The 24,214-nt window shown below is 46.5% G+C and overlaps 1 protein-coding gene across 5 annotated transcripts in view; it reads right to left on the reverse strand.

Moving 5' to 3' along the window:
- Positions 1 to 23,923, reverse strand: part of AGK (acylglycerol kinase) — a 42,907-nt gene extending 18,984 nt beyond the window's left edge. For 2 of the 5 annotated variants that reach the window (XM_069763231.1, XM_069763232.1), the window contains exons 1-9: positions 23,775 to 23,893; positions 22,410 to 22,533; positions 21,975 to 22,014; positions 20,741 to 20,820; positions 13,467 to 13,542; positions 3,296 to 3,388; positions 3,074 to 3,106; positions 2,724 to 2,818; positions 291 to 360 (exon numbers count right to left, since the gene is read on the reverse strand). In XM_069763231.1, the coding sequence (XP_069619332.1) occupies positions 291 to 360; positions 2,724 to 2,818; positions 3,074 to 3,106; positions 3,296 to 3,388; positions 13,467 to 13,542; positions 20,741 to 20,820; positions 21,975 to 22,014; positions 22,410 to 22,519 (597 nt within the window). In that variant the 5' untranslated portion in view covers positions 22,520 to 22,533; positions 23,775 to 23,893. Of the gene's footprint in view, positions 1 to 290; positions 361 to 2,723; positions 2,819 to 3,073; positions 3,107 to 3,295; positions 3,389 to 13,466; positions 13,543 to 20,740; positions 20,821 to 21,974; positions 22,015 to 22,409; positions 22,534 to 23,774 lie in introns of all 5 variants that reach the window. The other 3 variants (XM_069763228.1, XM_069763230.1, XM_069763229.1) reach the window with 3 other exon arrangements.
- Between the last annotated feature and the right edge of the window lie 291 nt (positions 23,924 to 24,214).

Consider the following 24,214-nt stretch of genomic DNA (forward strand, 5'->3'; position numbering starts at 1 on the left):
GCCAATTTACTGCCAGCGGGATCATGCATCTTCCTCCTTGCGAGACTGCTCCAGAGGCGGCGCGGGAAAAGGCTTTATGGATCTAACCGGTCTCCGTACGCTCTACTGAAAGGGGACTTCACCCCTCAGGCAACTGCATCAACGTCCTCCAGTTTGGTTTAGTTCTGTATTATTGCGGTATTTGATAGAATCGTCTGTGCTTTACACTGAAGCTTTGCTTTTTTTCCCTCCCAATTATCTCCTGTGTTTCAGCACATGTGCACGGAGAGGGGAGGTGGGAGCCGCCTTACCTTTATCTGCAGCACATCCAGCGGCATGGTCTCTCCTTGCAGGATGGAAATCGTAGCATCGGAGATGTGCCTGAAAGATACATACGAAGAGAAGCTTCCTACACTAAACGCCATTTTTAAAAAATACTGCAGCCCTTTACTTCCTCCCTGCTGGCAGATACAAAATATTAACTATAGAAATCAATGAATCAATGTACACTCCACTCTCTCCATGTTCAATCTCCAACCGGAGGAAAAAAAAAAAAAGATTGGGTATATCAAAGTTTAATATGCCTAATCTTTCTTCACGCCAACATCAGGGAAGAGTTCTGACATCCCTCCATATACATTATTCATATAACTCATGGAAAATGATTTACTAGAATATGAAAGGACGCCTTTATTAAAGGGGAGAGGCCTTAAAGGGAACCCGTCGGCACCTTTTTACGTATGGAAGTAGTGGTATGGCTGTGTAGGTGCTTGTCTCCCAATCAAAACGATACCTGTTTCGTAGAGATCGGATCTACCAGCCATGAGTAATCAGGGTAGGTTTAATATGCAAATCAAGCAGGAAGTGGATTGCTTCTTTCAGCCCAATTTGCATACGACTAGTACACTAGATTTGTCATGACTGGAACATCGGATTTCTACAATAAAAGTATCATTTTTATTGAGAGACAAGCGCCTACACAGCCATGGCACCGCTTCCATATGTATGAATATGCTGAAAGATTCCCTTTAAGGCACATACAGCTTAGCGCTCAAGGAAAATTCTTTCCCACACATTAAAGTCTCCCAAACCTAATAATTTTGATGAGACTCGATGCCCATCTTAATCTGTCTCTCGACCCTTTCCTGGCAGAAGATGTCTGATTAGAGTAGGAGTGGGCAGCTTAAATTCATATGCCCAATCCTTTGCTTTCAAGAAAAGCAGCCGTCCTTCAGCCCTTTCCCACTTGTTTTTTTTATTTTTTAATATCTTAGATAAGTCCCAGACGGTTGTTTTGACTGCGGAAGCATACAGGAGACGGTGTCCGTATAGGTCAAACAAGGACAGACAGACGGGGGCCAATTAAAACTTTACAAGCGTGCCGATACTTGACGAATCTGTAAAGGGTAAGTCATGCCGACGTGCAGCCCCTCATCTCCGCTGTGTAACGGCCGCATGCGTCTGAGACATATTTATGAGCAATAAAACGCAAAAGAAATTAAATTGCTTCTGCCGGTAATCAGCGAAACGCGCCGGGTTATTTGTCAGGACCAGGCTGATCGGATGATGCTGTGGGGAAAGACTGAAGAGGCTGCTGAGATTTTTCAATTCGAGGATGGGGACAGAAGATTTTACCCTCCGAATCCAAGTTTGTTTGTTTTTTTCCACTATAGCTGTTCCTGGAAAAGCAGAGCGACACTCTATTTGGGCGTCATTACCATAGAAATAAATCTGATCAGAGAAATCAGCTTCATTCTCCACTTATGAGCCACTTCTCTCCAATCTCAAAAAAATAAAAAAATAAAAAGCTATAAATCCACGTTGGTCAAAACAAAAACGGACCACCATCTCACAGAGATCAAATTACAGCTGCCTATTAACGTTTATAGAGAAAAGAAGGTGAGGAACAGAGTAGAAGAACAGCCATAGACCATATCGGCTTTCTTGTAAATGTTATATCTAATTTTGGAGATGGATTCACAGCTACACTGCTCATTACAGCTGTATAATGACTTCCATGCTGCCGCTGCTTTTGCTAAATAAAGATAGGAGAGCAGGAATCCCTCATGACTGTGTTTGTAGTGTATGGGAGCTGGATTCACAGCTACACTGCTGTATCATGCCCTAAATGCTATCTGGATTCACAGCTACACTGCTCGGTACTGCTGTGTAATAACCTTCATGCTGCCACTGCTTTTGCTTAAGATAGGAAACAGGAATCCCTCATGTCTGTGTTTGAAGTGTATGGGAGCGGAATTCATAGCTACACTGCTAAGTGCTGCTGCTATCTGGATTCACAGTTACACTGCTCAGTATTGCAGTATAACATCCTCCATGCTGCTTTTCTAAATAGAGATGATAGGATTACCTCATATGTCTGTGTGTAGTGCATGGGAGCTAGATTCACAAGTACACTGCTCAGTGCTGCTGTGTAATGTTCTCCAGACTACTGCTTCTAAACATCTGCTAGAGAAAGACAAAAGGAATCCCTCATGTCTGTCTGTGTGTAGTGTATGAGTTGGATTCACAGGTACACTGCTGAGTGCTACTGTATGTCTTCCATGTGGCTTTCTGGATTCATATCTACACTGCTCATAACGACCAGAAATAGCAATATCATCTCGTGCAGCTTTTTGTGAAAAGTCACCTGAACGCGGAGGCAGCTACAGGCGGGAAAACCAGAGGATCTGACAGCACATCAATACTCAACCCTCCATATAAAAGAGGTGATAGCGGACACTTACTGAACCTTGTTATCGGACTTTGGGTACAGGGTTTGGCTCAGGGTGTTGGTCGCGCCTAGTGGAATGAACCCAATCGGGATTTTACTGAAGGAGGCCTGAAAAACAGAAGATCACATCGATGTATAAAAACCTCTACAACTCCCCAATACGCCTTGTGCTTTATTTTCTCGCAATGTTCAAGACTCCTGCTTGCTGTCACTGAATGAGAACACTCCTGCTTCCAAACCAGGTTCTGTTGGGACAGTTTTGGTGCAGTGTATCAGGGTAGGTAAGAACAGAGCCTGGTGTTGGGTTTTCTACAACTGATCCACTGTAACGAATTCCCACAATGCAGCATCGGAGGCCATTACCTGATCGTCCCTGCGGAGGAGTCCTGTGATAACCTGCAAGACACAAGGCCGTCGTGTTACTTGGTGTTCCGGCTCATTGTGCTCATAGCGTGCGGCGTTCCGTCACCTCCAGAGCTGCAATCGAAATCCAGCTGTCACAAATTGGCTGTATGCGACATATATTGTAAGATTCGATCCAGGGATCTAGTCTGGGTGGATGTGTCTGGATCCCATCGTTCTTACCTCCTGCAGGGTCCCATCTCCACCAGCAACGATAATTAGATCTGTACTTTCCAACAGCTCCAGCATCTTTTTGGCCTGACCCTCATAGTCTGTCTGGAAGATTTAAAGGAAATGTATCATCTATATTTTCTAGTCCGCTTTCATTTTCTGTACATGGTTAGGCTGGAGATATCTCGAATTCTAATGAGAATTTAATGGGCATGCTCTGTGACCTATGCAGAGGCCATTATGCAGGGAGGGTGCGGAGGTGAACTCTGATCACCACTTACTTCCAATGCTTTGTTAACTACTATAGGCACATGCCGTCTGAAAATTGCTCATTGATTTCTAATGAGAAGTGGGCATGCTCTGTGACCTGTACAGAGATCACTGTGCAGGGAAGTGGAAAGAAGAGAATTGTGATAATCATTTATCATCAATACTTTGCTACCCAACATAGTAACCCATAGTCTTGAGAGAGGAGTGATTGACTTTTATGGAAGAATATAGTGGGCATGCTCTGTGACCTGTACAGAGACCATTGCGCAGGGAGGGTGGAAGAAGAGAACTGTGATCATTTATTTTCAATGCTTTGTTATTCACCATAGTAACCTATAGTCTTGAAAGATAAGTGATTGACTTTTATGGAAGAATATAGTGTGCATGCTGTGACCGGTGCAGAGACCATTGTACAGGGAAGTGGAAAGGAGAGAATTGTGATAATTTATTATCAATATAGTAACCCATAGTCTTGAGAGAGGAGTGATTGATTTTTATGGAAGAATACAGTGGGCATGCTCTGTGACCTGTACAGAGACCATTGCGCAGGGAGGGTGGAAGAAGAGAACTGTGATCATTTATTATCAATGCTTTGCTACCCAACATAGTAACCTATAGTCTTGAGAAATAAGTGATTGACTTTTATGGAAGAATATAGCGGGCATGCTATGTGATCATCACAAAGTGTGAGTAGCGAGTCATCCTTGATTTTTAAAGGAGATTGTAGTGGGCATGCTCTGTGCAGGAAGGTGGAGTAGTCAGCTGTGACCATCACCTATTGTGAATAGTGGAAACATGGGTTCTCTACCATATGAAACGGTAGTCTTGAGAGTACTCTTACTTCTATTGGAGAGCGTAATGGGCATAGTCTATGACCTGTGCAGGGGTCTTTGTGCAGAGAGGTGGAATAGGCGAGCTGTGACCATCACCTATTGTGAATAGTGGAAGCCTGTGCCATTTATCTCCAGAATTTAGAGGGAAATTGCCCTTAAATCTGACTTATTTGAAGGTTCATAAAGGATATAAATGCCGCCATACTGTGGACGTTTCTAGTCTATAAATCCTCGAGAATCTCTCTCCAATCTGTCACCGCTATTTATATATAAATCACAATCAACAATCTGCCGACTGAGAATAGCTGGATGGCAATTAGCGGTCGTGGTGTTAATCACTGCTCTTCTCACGGACCTGTCACAGCATTTCTGGAAGACGCTGGCACGCTGCCTAATGTGCGCAACACCTGCCATGTGTAATGTAAAAGAGCGCGGGTAATAAGACTGCTACCACCGGGCAAGCAACACCTGACTGGGACGGCTCCAAACTCCCCGCTAGGGGAGACAAGGGTTAATGATTCACACCGCTGGCTTTAAATATCTGCTTATTATCTACAGGTTAGAGAACAGCCAAAGAGAAAGAGCACAAAAACCCTAATGTTCTACTGCAGAGAGACAATGGGGGGAGGCTCCTGCTGCAGCCAGACCCAGAACAGAGTGGAGGTCTAGAACTACAAAGTGGGATATCTCGGGCTAGAAGTAAGATATTAAAAAACAGATTTCAGGGGCATGGCCATGCTCTGGTGCTTGTAAGAAGAGCTCATAGTATCCTGGACAGTAATCCTCCATTAAACCCTACATTTTGACGTTTCAACTGCACTCTAATAGATTCTGAGGGGAAGAATTGTCAGCGGTGCGTTGTGAGGTCTCTCCTGATGCCCGAAGACCACTGCCATGCTGTCGGAAGGACCTAGGCCTGTGGCACGCCGTGAAGTGAGGCAGCCCTGCCCTTCGAGATGGTGAGAGGGGAAGTCACAGTCGGAAGAGGACACGGCGAGGCAACACTTTCCCTCCCCGTGAAGGTGCTTTGGAACCCTGACGGTGAGGAGTTCTCGGCCTGGGTGGATCGCGGTCATGAGAACTACCTGGGTCCTGAAGCCTGCACTCACCAGCACCAAGAGCCTGACGTTTGGGAATAGAAGGCGAGGCAGAGGGGCAGAAGAAGTCTCTGGCTGTCCGAGGTGGGTCCAGGGCTGAGGTTCTGCTATGACCTGTAGCATAAAGATGGGCCAAGAAGATGACGCTGGATCCCAAGAGGATAGAGTTGTCGAGCTGGAGGATGCTCTTCCCCCCCCCATTCATAAGGACATTCAAACATTCCCAGGCGGTGGCAGCGCTACTTGATAAGGTTAATGACTTGGCAAACCGTAAAAAAAGACACAATAACGTCAGACTGGTCAGGGTACCTGAGAATGTAGAAGGAAGTGACCCCTACAGCTTTTTTGAGAAATGGCTGAGGGACTCTTTTGGACAGGAGAGCCTCACTCCTTTGTTAGCGGTAAGGAGGGCAAACAGGGTCCTCACCATGAGACCGGGACAGGTGGCTCATTTTGATAAAAATCCTACATTATAAGGATAGAGACATTATTCTGAGGAAGACACGTGAGAAACAAGACATTACTCTCGGCGGGCAAAAGATTTCTTTCTTTCTGGATTTTTCGGTGGAGTCCAGCGCAAGAGGGCCTCCATGTTCCTACATATCAAAAGAAGACTGCGTGCGCCAGGTCTGCAATTCTCCATGATCTATCCCGCTAAGTTGAGAGTGGTGGCTCTGGTATCTACTGCATTCTCTTCGACAACTCATAGGACGCTCTTAGATGGCTTAACGCTCAGGAGCGTCAGATCAGTCAACAGATTAGGGATAGAAGATCTCAGGTCTTAGACGCTTTCAATCGAAGAAGCTGTTTTGCTTATATAAGTACTGTGCCTGTGGGTTTTATTTTTGCCCTTGAGTTTTCGGAAGATGGACTTCTCTTGACACTTGTTTTCGGAGGTGGGTTCACTAACTGAGTGAGCTTTGATTTAGAGGTTTAATTTTTAGCGTGTTCGCTGGTTGTTCACACTCAGCATGGGAGCGTATTGGATGGCTAGATGCCATTTTGAGTCCCGGGCCTTAAGGTTAAGGGTAGGTTTACGTAATTTGGGGGTGAGGGAATGTTCTGGGTTGGGTTGGGATGGGAGGGTCTTCTCTTGGTGTGCAAATGTAAATATTTCTGGGTACAGTATAGCTGCCTGGCGTCATGATGCTTTGTTAACAAGATTTGGTATTTTTTCTACTACCTAGGTTTAAGTGGAAGTCTCTGGTGGAACATCCAGGAGATGAGAGACAGTGTTCAGACACGCCATTTTTGAACATCAGTCGGCGATTGTTGGACTGCACGAGAAACACATGAAACATAATGAATCCATTAGCACGCTACGTAGATCTTGGATGGGATTTACTCAAGGACGGTTTGTCTCCAGATCCAAAAGAGAATTCTCTCTAAACGTATAGATTCGGTCAGAGATGACAAGGGCAGGTTTGTCGGTGGGCGTTGTACAGTGTCCCACCTTGAATGTATCATTGTTGGCCAATTTGATGCTGGAGAAGGATGTGATCAATACCATGGATGGCAAGAAGAAGAAATAAATTTTGGAACTAATTAAACCAGACATGTCCCTCGAAGCAAAGATCACCAAGCTACGACTTGTCTACTGTGGACATATCGTATGAAAAGAAAGCAATCACTGGAGAAGGACATCAAGGTCGGAAGAGTAGAAGGCACCAGGTGAAGACCAGCAACCCGGTGGCTTGATACTATCAAGACCCTGGTGGAACCATCTAGGCTTCTCGTAAAAATCCCTGGTTGCCCAGATATCTCCTTCACAATTATGGGTGATATTTGTAGAAAATAAGGTTGCGGGAGAGGAAGACTGTACATCTCCATTTAACCGTCTTACAACTTAAGTGGCCATGAAAGATGAGATTTCCCTCTGCAAGAGCCTTGTCGACATGTCAATCCCTACCAAGAATAGATATGGTATGGTGTAACGCCTCTAAAGTACCGCTTTTGTCAGATATTGAATATGGCCCTAGGTCATTGTCTTATTGATTCCCTCTAATGTTCTGGATGCAAGTAGATCCTACTAAGGATAAATACTTCCTTGGCTGGAAATTTAATCTGAGAGATAAAGAGGGGAACATCAGTACCCAAACTTCTAAATACTGGAGAATGTACAAGGTTTCTACGTCTCCAGGGTTAACCACCTGCAGGACAAACTCTTGGAGTACTTGGTTGGGATAGGCTTCCATATGTTGGGGGACAATGATGAGGAATTTTTAGAAATTCCCTCTCTCGTTGGAGGAAGTTCAACAGGCAGTGGTTAAAATGTCCAACGACGAGGCACCCGGGTCGGATGGCCTCTCAATAGAAATATACTAGCTGTTTGTGGAGGCATTGGGGCAACGATGCGTTTATAGCGAGGAGGTTTCAGAATTCCCTAAGCGATGCAATAATTGTGGTTAAACCCAAGGAGGTGAAGGAGAAGGCGCTACCGAATTCACATATACCTAGGTCATTATTGATGTCAGAGGTAACGATCCTGGTGACGAGGCTGGGCACTGTCTTCTCCACGGTAACACATTCAGATCAAGCTGGGTTTATGCCCTCAAAAATCAAAGGCCATTAATTTACGGAGGGTATTCCTAAATTTGCAAGAGGCTCAGGCCAACCCAAGAAGTACATCAATTGTTTCCTTCGATGACGCCAAGGCCTTGGACAATGGTGCTCTATAAAGAGATGGGGTTCGGCCCCAACTTCATCGAGGGGATTATGCTATTATAGAAGACCCCGACGGCTACAATAAGGGCTAATGGGGAGATGTCTGATAGATTCGGGCATTTTAGGAGAAGACAGGGCTGCCCCTTATCACCATTACTTGTTGCTCTTGCAATTGAACCAAGTGTATAATTAGAAAACCTCTGGGAATAAAGGGGTTTAGGTACGGGAATAAAGAAGAAAAAAAAAAAAAAAATCGACTATATGTCAGGATATAATAATATTATCAAATACCTTCAATTAGAAATGTAGTATAGTTCTCCTGATTAGCCATGTCGCTTACCTCCTCTGCGGGGCATTGCCGTAGCTTAGGTATCCATGGTTACAACAACTCATATAGTGACAGTTATTTATGCAACAATTAGTGCTTGCAGCCATGGATACCTAAGCTACGGCAATGCCCTGCACATAGGGTAAGTGACATAGCGAATCAGAAGAACTATACTAATGTTAATATTAAATCTTGGCAATGTAAATACTTCTTTGAATCTAAGTCCTCTGGTAATTAATATAAGGAATAAAGTGAGCGCTTGGGGGAAAACTATGGTACTTTGGTCAGGTTTGGGTAGAATGAACCTTTTTAATGAACCTTACTCAGGAAACAGGGATGATAGTATTAAATCATATGGGGGGGGGGGGGGGGTAAGGGGGGGGTCAAGAACAATATATCACATTTGTTCGAATATCATAAATTCATGGGTAAATCGAGAATGTCTCTTTTTGGTTCATAAAATTTGGTGGACATGTAAAAAAAAATGGCTGGGAACGCAGGACTGCTTGAAGTACACTCCTCTTTGGGATAATCCGAATTTGTGGGAACTGTGACATCTGGGGGGGGGGGGGGGGGGGGGGGATTTGGGGAATGGAGAAATCAGGGACTGAAGAAAAAAAAAAAAAATGGTTGGTCAGGGCCAATGGGAGAGGGACGTGGTCAATGTCTCCACTGAGGAGTGGGAGGAGGCGTTAGAAATCGACAGGACTGGTCTCCATTAATACGGCGCAGAGGAGGTCCCAACTGCTTCTCAAAGACAGGGAAAGTATTAGTAGATGGGTGACGGAGGTTTATAACATCACAATTCATCTAAGAGCAAAATCCAGTGTTCGGTTTGGTGGGGGGACGCAGGAGCTTCTTCCCAAGTACAGTCAGCCATTGTCAAAATATTCTATCAAACCAGAAAGTCTATTGCCAAGCAGAGGTTGGTAAATGGTCCTCCTCAAAGTGCTGCTTATCCCGATCTGTCACTTGACCGTAGGGACACTCATGGGCCGGTAGAGATTTCTATCACATCGGTGAAAAGTAACTGTCCACCTATAAATCCCCATATAAGCCTCCTGCGCCGCCATACTGTACATTAATACATGCCCCATGTCCAAAAGTTGGACAGAGGAGTTAAACTCCCCCCCCCCCCATGGTTGCTTTCCACAGACCTCTCTGCTTAACATTCACGGCAAGCCGAATAGAAAGAGTCTTCTAATTTTGGAGCACGGAGGTTGCTCTATACCGCTCTAATTAATCTGCAACACTTGATTGCATTTCCAATTCCCCCTCCTCTCCCTTCTTTCCACTTGCAATTTTCTTTGCTGACTTGAAAAGGTCCGCAGCCGGCTGATACCGTGACCTCCAAAACCAGCCGGCACATCCGAGGGCGCAAACTTTACAGAAGGGAATAAATACTGGTGGGCAGGTGACTTATCTCGGAAAATTTCAGAGATTGCAAACGTCTATAATGTTAGGAAATGGCAAACATAGAACTACTATAATACTGCCCCTATGTACAAGAATATAACTACTATAATACTGCTCCTATGTACAGGAATATAACTACTATAATACTGCCCCTATGTACAAGAATATAACTACTATAATACTGCTCCTATGTACAAGAATATAACTACTATAATACTGCCCCCTTGTACAAGAATATAACTACTATAATACTGCCCCCTATATATGAATATAACTACTATAATACTGCCCCTATGTACAATAATATAACCACTATAATACTGCCCCTATGTACAAGAATATAACTACTATAATACTGCCCCCTATATATGAATATAACTACTATAATACTGCCCCTATGTACAATAATATAACCACTATAATACTGCCCCTATGTACAAGAATATAACTACTATAATACTGCCCCCTTGTACAAGAATATAACTACTATAATACTGCCCCCTATATATGAATATAACTACTATAATACTGCCCCTATGTACAATAATATAACCACTATAATACTGTCCCTATGTACAAGAATATAACTGCTATAATACTGCTCCTATGTACAAGAATATAACTACTATAATACTGCCCCCTATGTACAAGAATATAACTGCTATAATACTGCTCCTATATATGAATATAACTACTATAATACTGCTCCTATGTACAAGAATATAACTACTATAATACTGCTCCTATGTACAAGGATATAACTACTATAATACTGCCCCCTTGTACAAGAATATAACTACTATAATACTGCCCCCTATATATGAATATAACTACTATAATACTGCCCCTATGTACAATAATATAACCACTATAATACTGTCCCTATGTACAAGAATATAACTGCTATAATACTGCTCCTATGTACAAGAATATAACTACTATAATACTGCCCCCTATGTACAAGAATATAACTGCTATAATACTGCTCCTATATATGAATATAACTACTATAATACTGCTCCTATGTACAAGAATATAACTACTATAATACTGCTCCTATATAGAAGAATATAACTACTATAACATTTGCCCTGATTCCTGCGGTTAGTGAATATGCGGTATACACACCGCCTGTAGTGACTCGTATAACGTGGCAGGATTACCTATATGGCGGATGAGTTGGTAAGGAGGGTAACGGTTTACCATGGGGCCAATTGTACTTTAGTAAATTAGCATAGCGTTTTGTTATTTTTTTCGCCGAGTTCTGCGGCCTCAGGGGGACATTAGTATGTGGCGTTCATCCCACATCATGAGGGGGTGATTACACTGACAATCTCCTAAAGGCGCATTTTCTTTTTTGTAACGAGGATTTTGTCCCCAGGCAGCGAGTCCTTCATCACAACCACAAGTGTTTCTACGGGGCGTAATAATCAATCCAAACCGGTGAAGGAAAACTTGGGTAAATGAGGCGTTACGCGGAGCCCGACCATCGCCACGGGGTGCCTGTGCAATGTAGGACAGGACGCCTAGAGAGGGACACTCGCCTTGTGACCGTGCTGCACTGGGGACAAGAGATCCTCAACACAGGACTCCCTCTAACCGCGCAATTTTTCAATTTTGCCCTTTCAATTATTATTATTATTTTTATCTACATTTTAATTGCTTTTTATTGCATTTTTATTCTGAAGGTGTGGTGAGACAAAAAGAAAAACAATCCTGGCTGTCGATTTTTTTTTCTCCTTTTCATTATGGCGTTTAGTGATTGATTTAATTTTTGATTTTCACAGATCGGAGTTTTAATGATGCGGCGATGCCAAATAGGTTTTAAAGGGTTTATCTGGCCTTGGGGCTGAAGTCTGCAGTCACTCTGTGTAAGTACAGACTTGTGAATCCTTACAGCGTGCATAGTGCGCACTGTCAGGACTCTCCTGTGCCGGCCTCATGACCAAAAGTATCCGATTTGCATACATGTGGTCATATGCTAACTAGACGTGCACGAGGCCTAATTCCTCTAGTCTGAATGTGGACTGGAGGAAGCATATTGCAGATTTGCTGCCAAACGAACGCCAGCGAGTCCTGACAGCGGGCACTATGCACGGTGTGAGGAGTTACAAGTCTGAGGTCACAGTGACTGCAGCCTGGAGCCCCGAGGACAGACAAGTCTTCAGTGATCGCTCGTCCTACACAATGCAGCGCTTCAGTATTGCAATGAGAAAATGAAGGTCTCTTATGAAGAACAGTCGGTAGAGGGGCTTCACGTGAATGAAGCGGGGAGAGACTTTAGTGGGCTGCCTGCTGCCATGCTAACTCATTGCGTCCTGGTCGTGGGTGGTCTACTGGGCGCCCAAACAGACATTCCACTAAGGTTATGCTACCTCAATGCTGCTGTACGAGACCGACAACAAGATTTTGGTGTTTTGACAGCAGCAATTGGAGATCCTGTTAGAGGCAGGTGCTGACTGTATAAAACAGCCGACCACTGCCCTGTGTGGAGCGGGTTCAGATCCTGCTCCTTACACTGGCTGATAAATCCGTCATCAGACATTAGGAATTAACATTGTAAACATTTGAAATTCTCCCATGAGATCCCAACATTCTGTGACATAACAAACATTGCGCCGACATCCCAACATTCCTGCCAACATTTCACCGACATCTCAACATTCCAACCTTCCCACCGACATCCCGACATTCCAACCTTCATGCCGACATCTCAACATTCCAACCTTCCCACTGACATCCCAATATTCCAACCTTCCCGCCGACATCCCAACATTCCAAACTTCCCGCCAACATCCCAACCTTCCTGCCAACATCCCAACATTCCGTGACATTACAACCTTTCCGCCGACATCCCAACATTCCAATCTTCCCGCCGACATCCCAACATTCCACGACATTCCAACCGACATCCCAACATTCCACGACATTCCAACCTTCCCGCCAACATCCCACGACATTCTAACCTTCCCACCGACATCTCAACATTCCAACATTCCAACTTTCCTGCCAGCATTCCATCGACATGACAACATTCCACGACATTCCAACCTTCCCGCCAACATCCCACGACATTCTAACCTTCCCACCGACATCTCAACATTCCAACATTCCAACTTTCCTGCCAGCATTCCATCGACATGACAACATTCCATGACATTACAACCTTCCAGCCGACATCCCAACATTCCGTGACATTACAATCTTCCTGCCGATATCACAATGTTGTACTAGGATATAAAATTCATATGCTACCTGTATGATCCACACCAAGAAAGGAAGCAGAACAGCACAGTGGCTCTACTACCAACATTTATATAGACGGTGCACAAGGACCCAAGATTTAGTGGAGACACAGCTGACGTCTGCGAGTCTTAAGTCATTATATTCCAGCCATGAACCTTGATAAAGAAAGTTTCCTTGATTTTAGTAGTTGCAATGCCTCACTATTCCTGCAGAGGCGCAGCACGAAAAAACAAACACTTAACATTTGTTCAGACCTGGTGGGGACATAGAACATAAATCATAGGTTTTCTTAGATTTTTACCTAGTGAAGTCAATGGAACCTACTGTACCTTCACCACATGGACATCGATCCCAGAAAGATGCAGTATAGGGGCAGCGTTCTTCTCAAAGAGGGTCCTGGCTTTTCTAAAAGAACAAAATACAAGACAATTGTTGTTTGGGGTAAAACCAAAAATTCATCATATACAGCTCCTCCTAAATACAGGCAATATATTTCCTCCACATAGGAAGATGTTTTTGCATAGGATGATGCACCTACAAGAGCTGAGAGCAGTGCAGCCTTCCTGATTCAGATAGCACCGCCTCCTTGTTTCTAATGTTGGCACAGGTAGTACTACCTCCTGGTTTCTAATGTCGGCACAGGTAGTACTACCTCCTGGTTTCTAATGTCGGCACAGGTAGTACTACCTCCTGGTTTCTAATGTCGGCACAGGTAGCACTGCCTCCTGGCTTCTAATGTTGGCACAGGTAGCACTGCCTCCTGGCTTTTAATGTTGGCACAGGTAGTACTGCCTCCTGGTTTCTAATGTTGGCACAGGTAGTACTGTGCACACGGCAGGAAGTGTATCATACCGGCAAAATGTTTTTTTGCTCTTTTAGGTTTTCCTCGACATATCTGTATGAGGGCTTTTGCATTCTCTGTTTTTGAGACCATTCACTTTACCAATGTACTGGGAAAAAAAAAATTCAAGCACAGTGAAGCTGGGAAAAAAAAAAATTTGATTGTTATATTTTGATAGATCGGACATTATGGATGTGGTGATGAGAAATGTGTTTAGTAGTTGATTTTTAATGGGGGGGGGGGGAGGAGTAAAGAGAACGATTGAATTTTTCAATTTTTACTTTATTTTTAGTCTTCTTAGGGGACTGGAGCCTGTGATCGTTCACCCGCTTGTAGTATATAGTACAATAACAGTATTGATGTATACAGTGATAATGGCGGCCTCCTATGGAGCTTTCCCACACGGGATCCCCAGCACTGAGGGACATGTATGGGACTGTGTGTAAAGAGGCGAAGGTTCATCCTGTCCTTCCAGTCTTTTCTATAACGATGTAGTATCAGATTGCACTGCCCTTGTGTATTTACCTGTATACAGTGTAGGCACAGATAGTACTGCATCCCTGTCCATGTACGCAGTATAGTCACACACAGTACTGCCCCAGTGTACGCAGTGTAGGCACAGACAGTACTGCAACCGTGTATGCATCATAGGCACACACAGTACTGCCCCCGTGTACAGAGTGTAGGCACAGACAGTACTGCAACCGTGTACACAGTATAGGCACAGACAGTACTGCACCCGTGTACACAGTATAGTCACACACAGTACTGCCCCGTGTACACAGTATAGGCACAGACAGTACTGCCCCCGTGTACACAGTATAGGCACAGACAGTACTGCAACCGTGTACACAGTATAGGCACAGACAGTACTGCAACCGTGTACACAGTATAGTCACAGACAGTACTGCCCCGTGTACACAGTATAGTCACAGACAGTACTGCCCCGTGTACACAGTATAGGCACAGACAGTACTGCCCCCGTGTACACAGTATAGGCACAGACAGTACTGCCCCCGTGTACACAGTATAGGCACAGACAGTACTGCCCCCGTGTACACAGTATAGGCACAGACAGTACTGCACCCGTGTACACAGTATAGGCACAGACAGTACTGCCCCCGTGTACACAGTATAGGCACAGACAGTACTGCCCCCGTGTACACAGTATAGGCACAGACAGTACTGCCCCCGTGTACACAGTATAGGCACAGACAGTACTGCCCCCGTGTACACAGTATAGGCACAGACAGTACTGCCCCCGTGTACACAGTATAGGCACAGACAGTACTGCACCCGTGTACACAGTATAGGCACAGACAGTACTGCCCCCGTGTACACAGTATAGGCAGAGACAGTACTGCCCCCCGTGTACACAGTATAGTCACACACAGTACTGCCCCCGTGTACACAGTATAGGCACAGACAGTACTGCCCCCGTGTACACAGTATAGGCACAGACAGTACTGCCCCCGTGTACACAGTATAGGCACAGACAGTCCTGCACCCGTGTACACAGTATAGGCACAGACAGTACTGCCCCCGTGTACACAGTATAGTCACACACAGTACTGCCCCGTGTACACAGTATAGGCACAGACAGTACTGCCCCCGTGTACACAGTATAGGCACAGACAGTACTGCCCCCGTGTACGCAGTATAGTCACACACAGTACTGCCCCGTGTACACAGTATAGGCACAGACAGTACTGCCCCCGTGTACGCAGTATAGTCACACACAGTACTGCCCCCGTGTACACAGTATAGGCACAGACAGTACTGCCCCCGTGTACGCAGTATAGTCACACACAGTACTGCCCCCCGTGTACACAGTATAGGCACAGACAGTACTGCCCCCCGTGTACACAGTATAGGCACAGACAGTACTGCCCCCCGTGTACACAGTATAGGCACAGACAGTACTGCCCCCCGTGTACGCAGTATAGTCACACACAGTACTGCCCCCGTGTACACAGTATAGGCACAGACAGTACTGCCCCCCGTGTACACAGTATAGGCACAGACAGTACTGCCCCCCGTGTACACAGTATAGGCACAGACAGTACTGCCCCCGTGTACACAGTATAGGCACAGACAGTACTGCCCCCGTGTACACAGTATAGGCACAGACAGTACTGCCCCCGTGTACACAGTATAGGCACAGACAGTACTGCCCCCCGTGTACACAGTATAGGCACAGACAGTACTGCCCCCGTGTACACAGTATAGGCACAGACAGTACTGCCCCCGTGTACACAGTATAGTCACACACAGTACTGCCCCGTGTACACAGTATAGGCACAGACAGTACTGCCCCCGTGTACACAGTATAGTCACACACAGTACTGCCCCCGTGTACACAGTATAGGCACAGACAGTACTGCCCCCGTGTACACAGTATAGGCACAGACAGTACTGCCCCCGTGTACACAGTATAGGCACAGACAGTACTGCCCCCGTGTACGCAGTATAGTCACACACAGTACTGCCCCGTGTACACAGTATAGGCACAGACAGTACTGCCCCCCGTGTACACAGTATAGGCACAGACAGTACTGCCCCCGTGTACACAGTATAGTCACACACAGTACTGCCCCCGTGTACACAGTATAGTCACACACAGTACTGCCCCCGTGTACACAGTATAGGCACAGACAGTACTGCCCCCGTGTACACAGTATAGTCACACACAGTACTGCCCCCGTGTACGCAGTATAGTCACACACAGTACTGCCCCGTGTACACAGTATAGGCACAGACAGTACTGCCTCCGTGTACACAGTATAGGCACAGACAGTACTGCCCCCGTGTACGCAGTATAGTCACACACAGTACTGCCCCCGTGTACGCAGTATAGTCACACACAGTACTGCCCCGTGTACACAGTATAGGCACAGACAGTACTGCCCCCGTGTACACAGTATAGTCACACACAGTACTGCCCCCCGTGTACACAGTATAGGCACAGACAGTACTGCCCCCGTGTACACAGTATAGGCACAGACAGTACTGCCCCCGTGTACACAGTATAGGCACAGACAGTACTGCCCCGTGTACACAGTATAGGCACAGACAGTACTGCCCCCGTGTACACAGTATAGTCACACACAGTACTGCCCCCGTGTACACAGTATAGTCACACACAGTACTGCCCCCCGTGTACACAGTATAGTCACACACAGTACTGCCCCCGTGTACACAGTATAGTCACACACAGTACTGCCCCCCGTGTACACAGTATAGTCACACACAGTACTGCCCCCGTGTACACAGTATAGGCACAGACAGTACTGCCCCCGTGTACGCAGTATAGTCACACACAGTACTGCCCCCGTGTACACAGTATAGGCACAGACAGTACTGCCCCCGTGTACAGAGTGTAGGCACAGACAGTACTGCCCCCGTGTACACAGTATAGTCACACACAGTACTGCCCCGTGTACACAGTATAGGCACAGACAGTACTGCCCCCGTGTACACAGTATAGTCACACACAGTACTGCCCCCGTGTACGCAGTATAGTCACACACAGTACTGCCCCGTGTACACAGTATAGGCACAGACAGTACTGCCCCCCGTGTACACAGTATAGGCACAGACAGTACTGCCCCCGTGTACACAGTATAGTCACACACAGTACTGCCCCCGTGTACACAGTATAGTCACACACAGTACTGCCCCCGTGTACACAGTATAGGCACAGACAGTACTGCCCCCGTGTACACAGTATAGTCACACACAGTACTGCCCCCGTGTACGCAGTATAGTCACACACAGTACTGCCCCGTGTACACAGTATAGGCACAGACAGTACTGCCTCCGTGTACACAGTATAGGCACAGACAGTACTGCCCCCGTGTACGCAGTATAGTCACACACAGTACTGCCCCCGTGTACGCAGTATAGTCACACACAGTACTGCCCCGTGTACACAGTATAGGCACAGACAGTACTGCCCCCGTGTACACAGTATAGTCACACACAGTACTGCCCCCCGTGTACACAGTATAGGCACAGACAGTACTGCCCCCGTGTACACAGTATAGGCACAGACAGTACTGCCCCCGTGTACACAGTATAGGCACAGACAGTACTGCCCCGTGTATACAGTATAGGCACAGACAGTACTGCCCCCGTGTACACAGTATAGTCACACACAGTACTGCCCCCGTGTACACAGTATAGTCACACACAGTACTGCCCCGTGTACACAGTATAGGCACAGACAGTACTGCCCCCGTGTACACAGTATAGTCACACACAGTACTGCCCCGTGTACACAGTATAGGCACAGACAGTACTGCCCCCGTGTACACAGTATAGTCACACACAGTACTGCCCCCCGTGTACACAGTATAGGCACAGACAGTACTGCCCCCGTGTACACAGTATAGGCACAGACAGTACTGCCCCGTGTACACAGTATAGGCACAGACAGTACTGCCCCCGTGTACACAGTATAGTCACACACAGTACTGCCCCCCGTGTACACAGTATAGGCACAGACAGTACTGCCCCCGTGTACACAGTATAGGCACAGACAGTACTGCCCCCGTGTACACAGTATAGGCACAGACAGTACTGCCCCGTGTATACAGTATAGTCACACACAGTACTGCCCCCGTGTACACAGTATAGTCACACACAGTACTGCCCCCCGTGTACACAGTATAGTCACACACAGTACTGCCCCCGTGTACACAGTATAGTCACACACAGTACTGCCCCCCGTGTACACAGTATAGTCACACACAGTACTGCCCCCGTGTACACAGTATAGGCACAGACAGTACTGCCCCCGTGTACGCAGTATAGTCACACACAGTACTGCCCCCGTGTACACAGTATAGGCAGACAGTCCTGCACCCGTGTACACAGTATAGGCACAGACAGTACTGCACCCGTGTACACAGTATAGGCACAGACAGTACTGCCCCCGTGTACACAGTATAGGCAGAGACAGTCCTGCACCCGTGTACACAGTATAGGCACAGACAGTACTGCACCCGTGTACACAGTATAGGCACAGACAGTACTGCCCCCGTGTACACAGTATAGGCACAGACAGTACTGCCCCCGTGTACAGAGTGTAGGCACAGACAGTACTGCCTCCGTGTACACAGTATAGGCACAGACAGTACTGCCCCCGTGTACAGAGTGTAGGCACAGACAGTACTGCCCCCGTGTACACAGTATAGGCAGAGACAGTACTGCCCCCCGTGTACACAGTATAGGCACAGACAGTACTGCCCCCGTGTACACAGTATAGGCACAGACAGTACTGCCCCCGTGTACAGAGTGTAGGCACAGACAGTACTGCCCCCGTGTACACAGTATAGGCACAGACAGTACTGCCCCCGTGTACACAGTATAGGCACAGACAGTACTGCCTCCGTGTACACAGTATAGGCACAGACAGTACTGCCCCCGTGTACACAGTATAGGCACAGACAGTACTGCCCCCGTGTACACAGTATAGGCACAGACAGTACTGCCTCCGTGTACACAGTATAGGCACAGACAGTACTGCCCCCGTGTACACAGTATAGGCACAGACAGTACTGCCTCCGTGTACACAGTATAGGCACAGACAGTACTGCCCCCGTGTACACAGTATAGGCACAGACAGTACTGCCCCCGTGTACGCAGTATAGGCACAGACAGTACTGCACCCGTGTACACAGTATAGGCACAGACAGTACTGCCTCCGTTTTTCTCTATACATATAGGCACAGGCAGTACTGCCTCCCTGTTTTTCTCTATACATATAGGCACAGACAGTACCATCTTCCTGTCTTTGCCTGCAATGATAGAATATAGCACTGCCTAAACTGTGCATGATGTTAATACAGACAGCGCTGCCTGTCATTACATAAGGTATGGAGGATTTCTCCAACTCATTTTGACACTACAGCTCCCAGCAAGCCCTACCAGGAAAGGTAGGAGACCACAATCATGCAGACACATTTACAGCTGAGCGGGAATTGACAATGCCCTTTATCGTGGACGTCTTTTTCAGGTTTTTCCTTTCTCAGCTCGTACATCTTCATACCGCAGACTGAAAGCTGAAGGTCAGTAGGAAACCAGCGCCGACCTTTCCGGCTGTGATTACGGAGCAATCAATAATCAATGTGCCGTAGTCCAATGCAGAACACTGCTAGCCACCCGGCCGGCCCGGGGCTCGTTACTTACAAGACAGAAATGAACCATTAGTGTAAAAGGTGATGCTGCCTTCTAATTACAGAGATCAATGGCGGAACACGGAGCGAGGTCTGACCTGGTGCTGCCCTTTTAAAAAGCAGAGAGGACTCTGTGCCGAGGTCTGTCCGCCTCTCCCATGTCATGTAAGTAACACACAAAAAGGTTAGAAGACACATGGGGCGTCTTCGTTTTAGCCTCCACTTCTTACAAGACACAAGAAAAAAAAAATAGGAAAAAATATAGAAGAAAAACCCTAAACTATATGTAAAGAATGAGATATATATATATATAATTGTGAGAAGCCGCAGAAAATCTTCTCTGTGACCAAAAGGATAAGGCATGTTGAAATCAATCAGCCCGATCATTCGCTCCCAGATAACAGTGCAGAAATTCACGGATACCTCACATGCACAAGATGATGTACTAGTTCTACTGACATGGGGGTGGAGGGGTTAATGAAACATGTATTGCCCGCTGTATATGATCCACTGTGCAGTAAACAGGATTAGCGATCCTTTAAATCAGTTGCTCCCAGGTTCTCCCAATCTCGCCCGTCCTCACCCATTACAAGCGGCTGGATTTAGGAAAACAGTCGCCTTCTTCACTGCTGTATTGGGGTAAATGAGCTGGTGTCCAAATACCTAAATAGGAAAGCACAGGAAAGTTATCAGTCATTGTACAGGAGGAGGTGAGCTGTGACATCACCTATTGTGAATGGTGGATCCTGTGTTATCTACTGTATATAGAGGTGTTATCAGTCATTGTACAGGATGGGGAGGAGGTGAGCTGTGACATCACCTATTGTGAATGGTAGATCCTGTGTTATCTACTGTATATAGAGGTGTTATCAGTCACTGTACAGGATGGGGAGGAGGTGAGCTGTGAAATCACCTATTGTGAATGGTAGATCCTGTGTTATCTACTGGATATAGAGGTGTTATCAGTCATTATACAGGGGGAGGAGGTGAGCTGTGACATCACCTATTGTGAATGGTGGATCCTGTGTTATCTACTGTATATAGAGGTGTTATCAGTCATTGTACAGGAGGAGGAGGTGGGCTGTGACATCACCTATTGTGAATGGTGGATCCTGTGTTATCTGCTGTATATAGAGGTGTTATCAGTCATTGTACAGGATGGGGAGGAGGTGAGCTGTGAAATCACCTATTGTGAATGGTAGATCCTGTGTTATCTACTGGATATAGAGGGGTTATCAGTCATTGTACAGGAGAAGGAGGTGAGCTGTGACATCACCTATAGTGAATGGTGGATCCTGTGTTATCTACTGTATATAGAGGTGTTATCATTCATTGTACAGGAGGAGGAGGTGGTGAGCTGTGACATCACCTATTGTGAATGGTGGATCCTGTGTTATCTACTGTATATAGAGGTATTATCATTCATTGTACAGGAGGAGGAGGAGGTGAGCTGTGACATCACCTATTGTGAATGGTGGATCCTGTGTTCTCTATTATATATATATATTCATTATCAGTCACTGTAATCCTGTCTGTGATGATAATGAGACTGCTGAGAAGTGATCTGTACATAAGTGGAAGCTTATTGTATGGCTAAGTGGACAGAACAAAAAGGGCAAGATTTCAGGATTCTTTAAAATATTGTTGGAAAATGTGAACAAATTACCAGAAATATTTTTGAAAAGTGATTTTTATATAATAAAACCTCGATGTAGAGAACAGATCATTTACTGATGTGACATCGCCTTTACAAAGAAGCACCGATGCCATTTATAAACCGGCAGAAGTCGCGAGGGGAGCTCTGTGCGGGGACGTACCTGTGCTTCCTGGCAGGCCGCCCTCCTCAGCAAATTATCACTGTGCAAGAAAGAGGCAGAACATAAGATTTAATGGGGATTGATGGTGATCAGCGGCTTTATACCGATGCACGATACACACCGTGCCAAGAATTAAAAGTTCCTGTTACTGCTCAAATAGTCTATGAGACCCCCACCTATATACAATATGGGGGTCTTGTAACCCTCGTTTCAATGCTGCAGCCGCTGCTCCATTCATCTACTCTATACCCATTAATCCCAGGCAGTCCCATAGAGAATGAATGGGGTCTTTGCGTTGCCCCTCTACGGTCGGACCCCCATTGATCTAACAGCAGTCTTGTGGGAAGGTAATCGCTTCTTTATACTCCCCCCCCCCCTTAAGGATTAATAGAAAGTGCTAATATCATCCCCGTTTCCTTCTCGCTGGTCACTTACCAGTATTTGCCGTACATCCAGTTGCTTCCGTACGCCAGCAGGCAGAAGCCCACCGTGCTTTTCTTCCAGTGGTTACGAAGAGTTTTGAAGATGCGGACGACTCTCGCCATGGCTGCAGCCCAGTCTGTAAACGATAGAAGGAAACACGTCAAAATGTCGCCGACATCAGAGCGGTGGGGTGCGGGACACACGACATCAGAAGTGGCAGCCGTACAACTTGTGCAGCAGCAGCAGCAGCTCAGATCTATAGGAGCCGCGGTATCCGAGCTATTCCGCCTCCTTCCAACCAACACGGACCTGCGAATGGAGGGATTGCCACACTCATCCGATATCGATCCCTAACTGGAGGCCATTAAGTACTGGACGATCAATTAAAGGGGGACGTCCCAAGACGATAAGCCGGATCCATAATGACCTTATATAAAGGAGGACGGTCCTCCCACTGAATGAGCCCAACAGCCACTGTCATAATCTGCACCCGGAAGACCATGACACTAAAGGGTTAAGAGGCTTTATTTTTCTTCTATTTTCTATAATCTCAATTTTATTTTTTATAATAAACCCCCGGATAGCAAATACATTCAGTATCACGGCCGCGAGAGGGGAAGAAAGCGGGTGCGGTGATCCGGGATCAGTGATCTGACGGAGATCCAGTAACGGGCGGATCAGGGGAGGCCGGTGTGACCGCCATCGCTCTCCAGTCTCCGTGCCGCCCTGATGCCCCATAGCCAAAATCAATGGAAATGAAAGGACCACCCCACACTCTCACCCCCAATAACGGGGGCACCGATGTGTCCAGAAGAGGATGTATGAGCGGCAGGAAGAGGAGGAATGGCACTGGGGTCCCGAGAGATCGTTCTGCGTTCTCAATCACTTCATCGCAAGAAGATAACGACGACCTTCTTCTTAAAGGGGGCGTTCCAGCATTAAAGGGATTGTCAAGTAACAATAAAATTCACCTGACCACAAGATAGGAAATGACTTATTCCTTGGCGGGAGGCTGAGACTCACACGGATCACCCGTACGGGCGCGGTCAGACCACCGTATAAATGGGACTGGCCGGAGGGTCTTCTGACAGCACGATCGGTCAGGAATCAATGGTTTACACCGGACCATCCCTTTAACATCTCAAGGGCACAGACACCTTCTGCGCTTTCTTTATTTCCTCCCTTTATCACGGGAGGAAATAATAATAATAAAAAAAAGATGATAAAAAGAATCCTGGTTTGGAGCAGAACAAGTTTCCATTCACTGACAGGAATCAGAGGGAAGTGACAAGAGAGGCAGCACCACGTGACAGGAGCAGACGCAGACCCTGCGGTCACTCTCTGTGTCATGTCCGCCTCTCCTCCGTGGGTCCTTACCGGTCACACCGCGGGAGGTTACCCCGGTGCTCACACTCCTGCCTTCCCCCCGGTGCTCACACTCCTGCCTTCCCCCCCGGTGCCGACCCGCACCCTCACATGCGTCCTCTCCGTCACGTGGTCTCAGCACAGCTGTCTCTATGGGTGCGCCGCCGTATGTCTCCTCACTGGAAACAGAACACTAAACTCTTAGTTCCGGCTCCAATTGACATTCACCTGTTACCAGGGCAACCGCTAGACGGAAAGCTCCCTGAGTTTGCTAGTGATGGGACTTCGAGGTTTTTTTTGGGAATCGGCTCTTTCGGCTCTTGAATCGGCTCTTCAGTAATCTCACCAATATAATGACACAAAACCTTCTAGTTAACAGATTAACATTGTTTATATTATTTTTCATTATAAGAACATCAAACAAATGCAAAAAATGTGCAAAACAGCCGTAT

Source organism: Ranitomeya imitator, chromosome 4, assembly GCF_032444005.1.
Source record: "Ranitomeya imitator isolate aRanImi1 chromosome 4, aRanImi1.pri, whole genome shotgun sequence".
NCBI classification, from domain to species: Eukaryota; Metazoa; Chordata; class Amphibia; order Anura; family Dendrobatidae; genus Ranitomeya; species Ranitomeya imitator.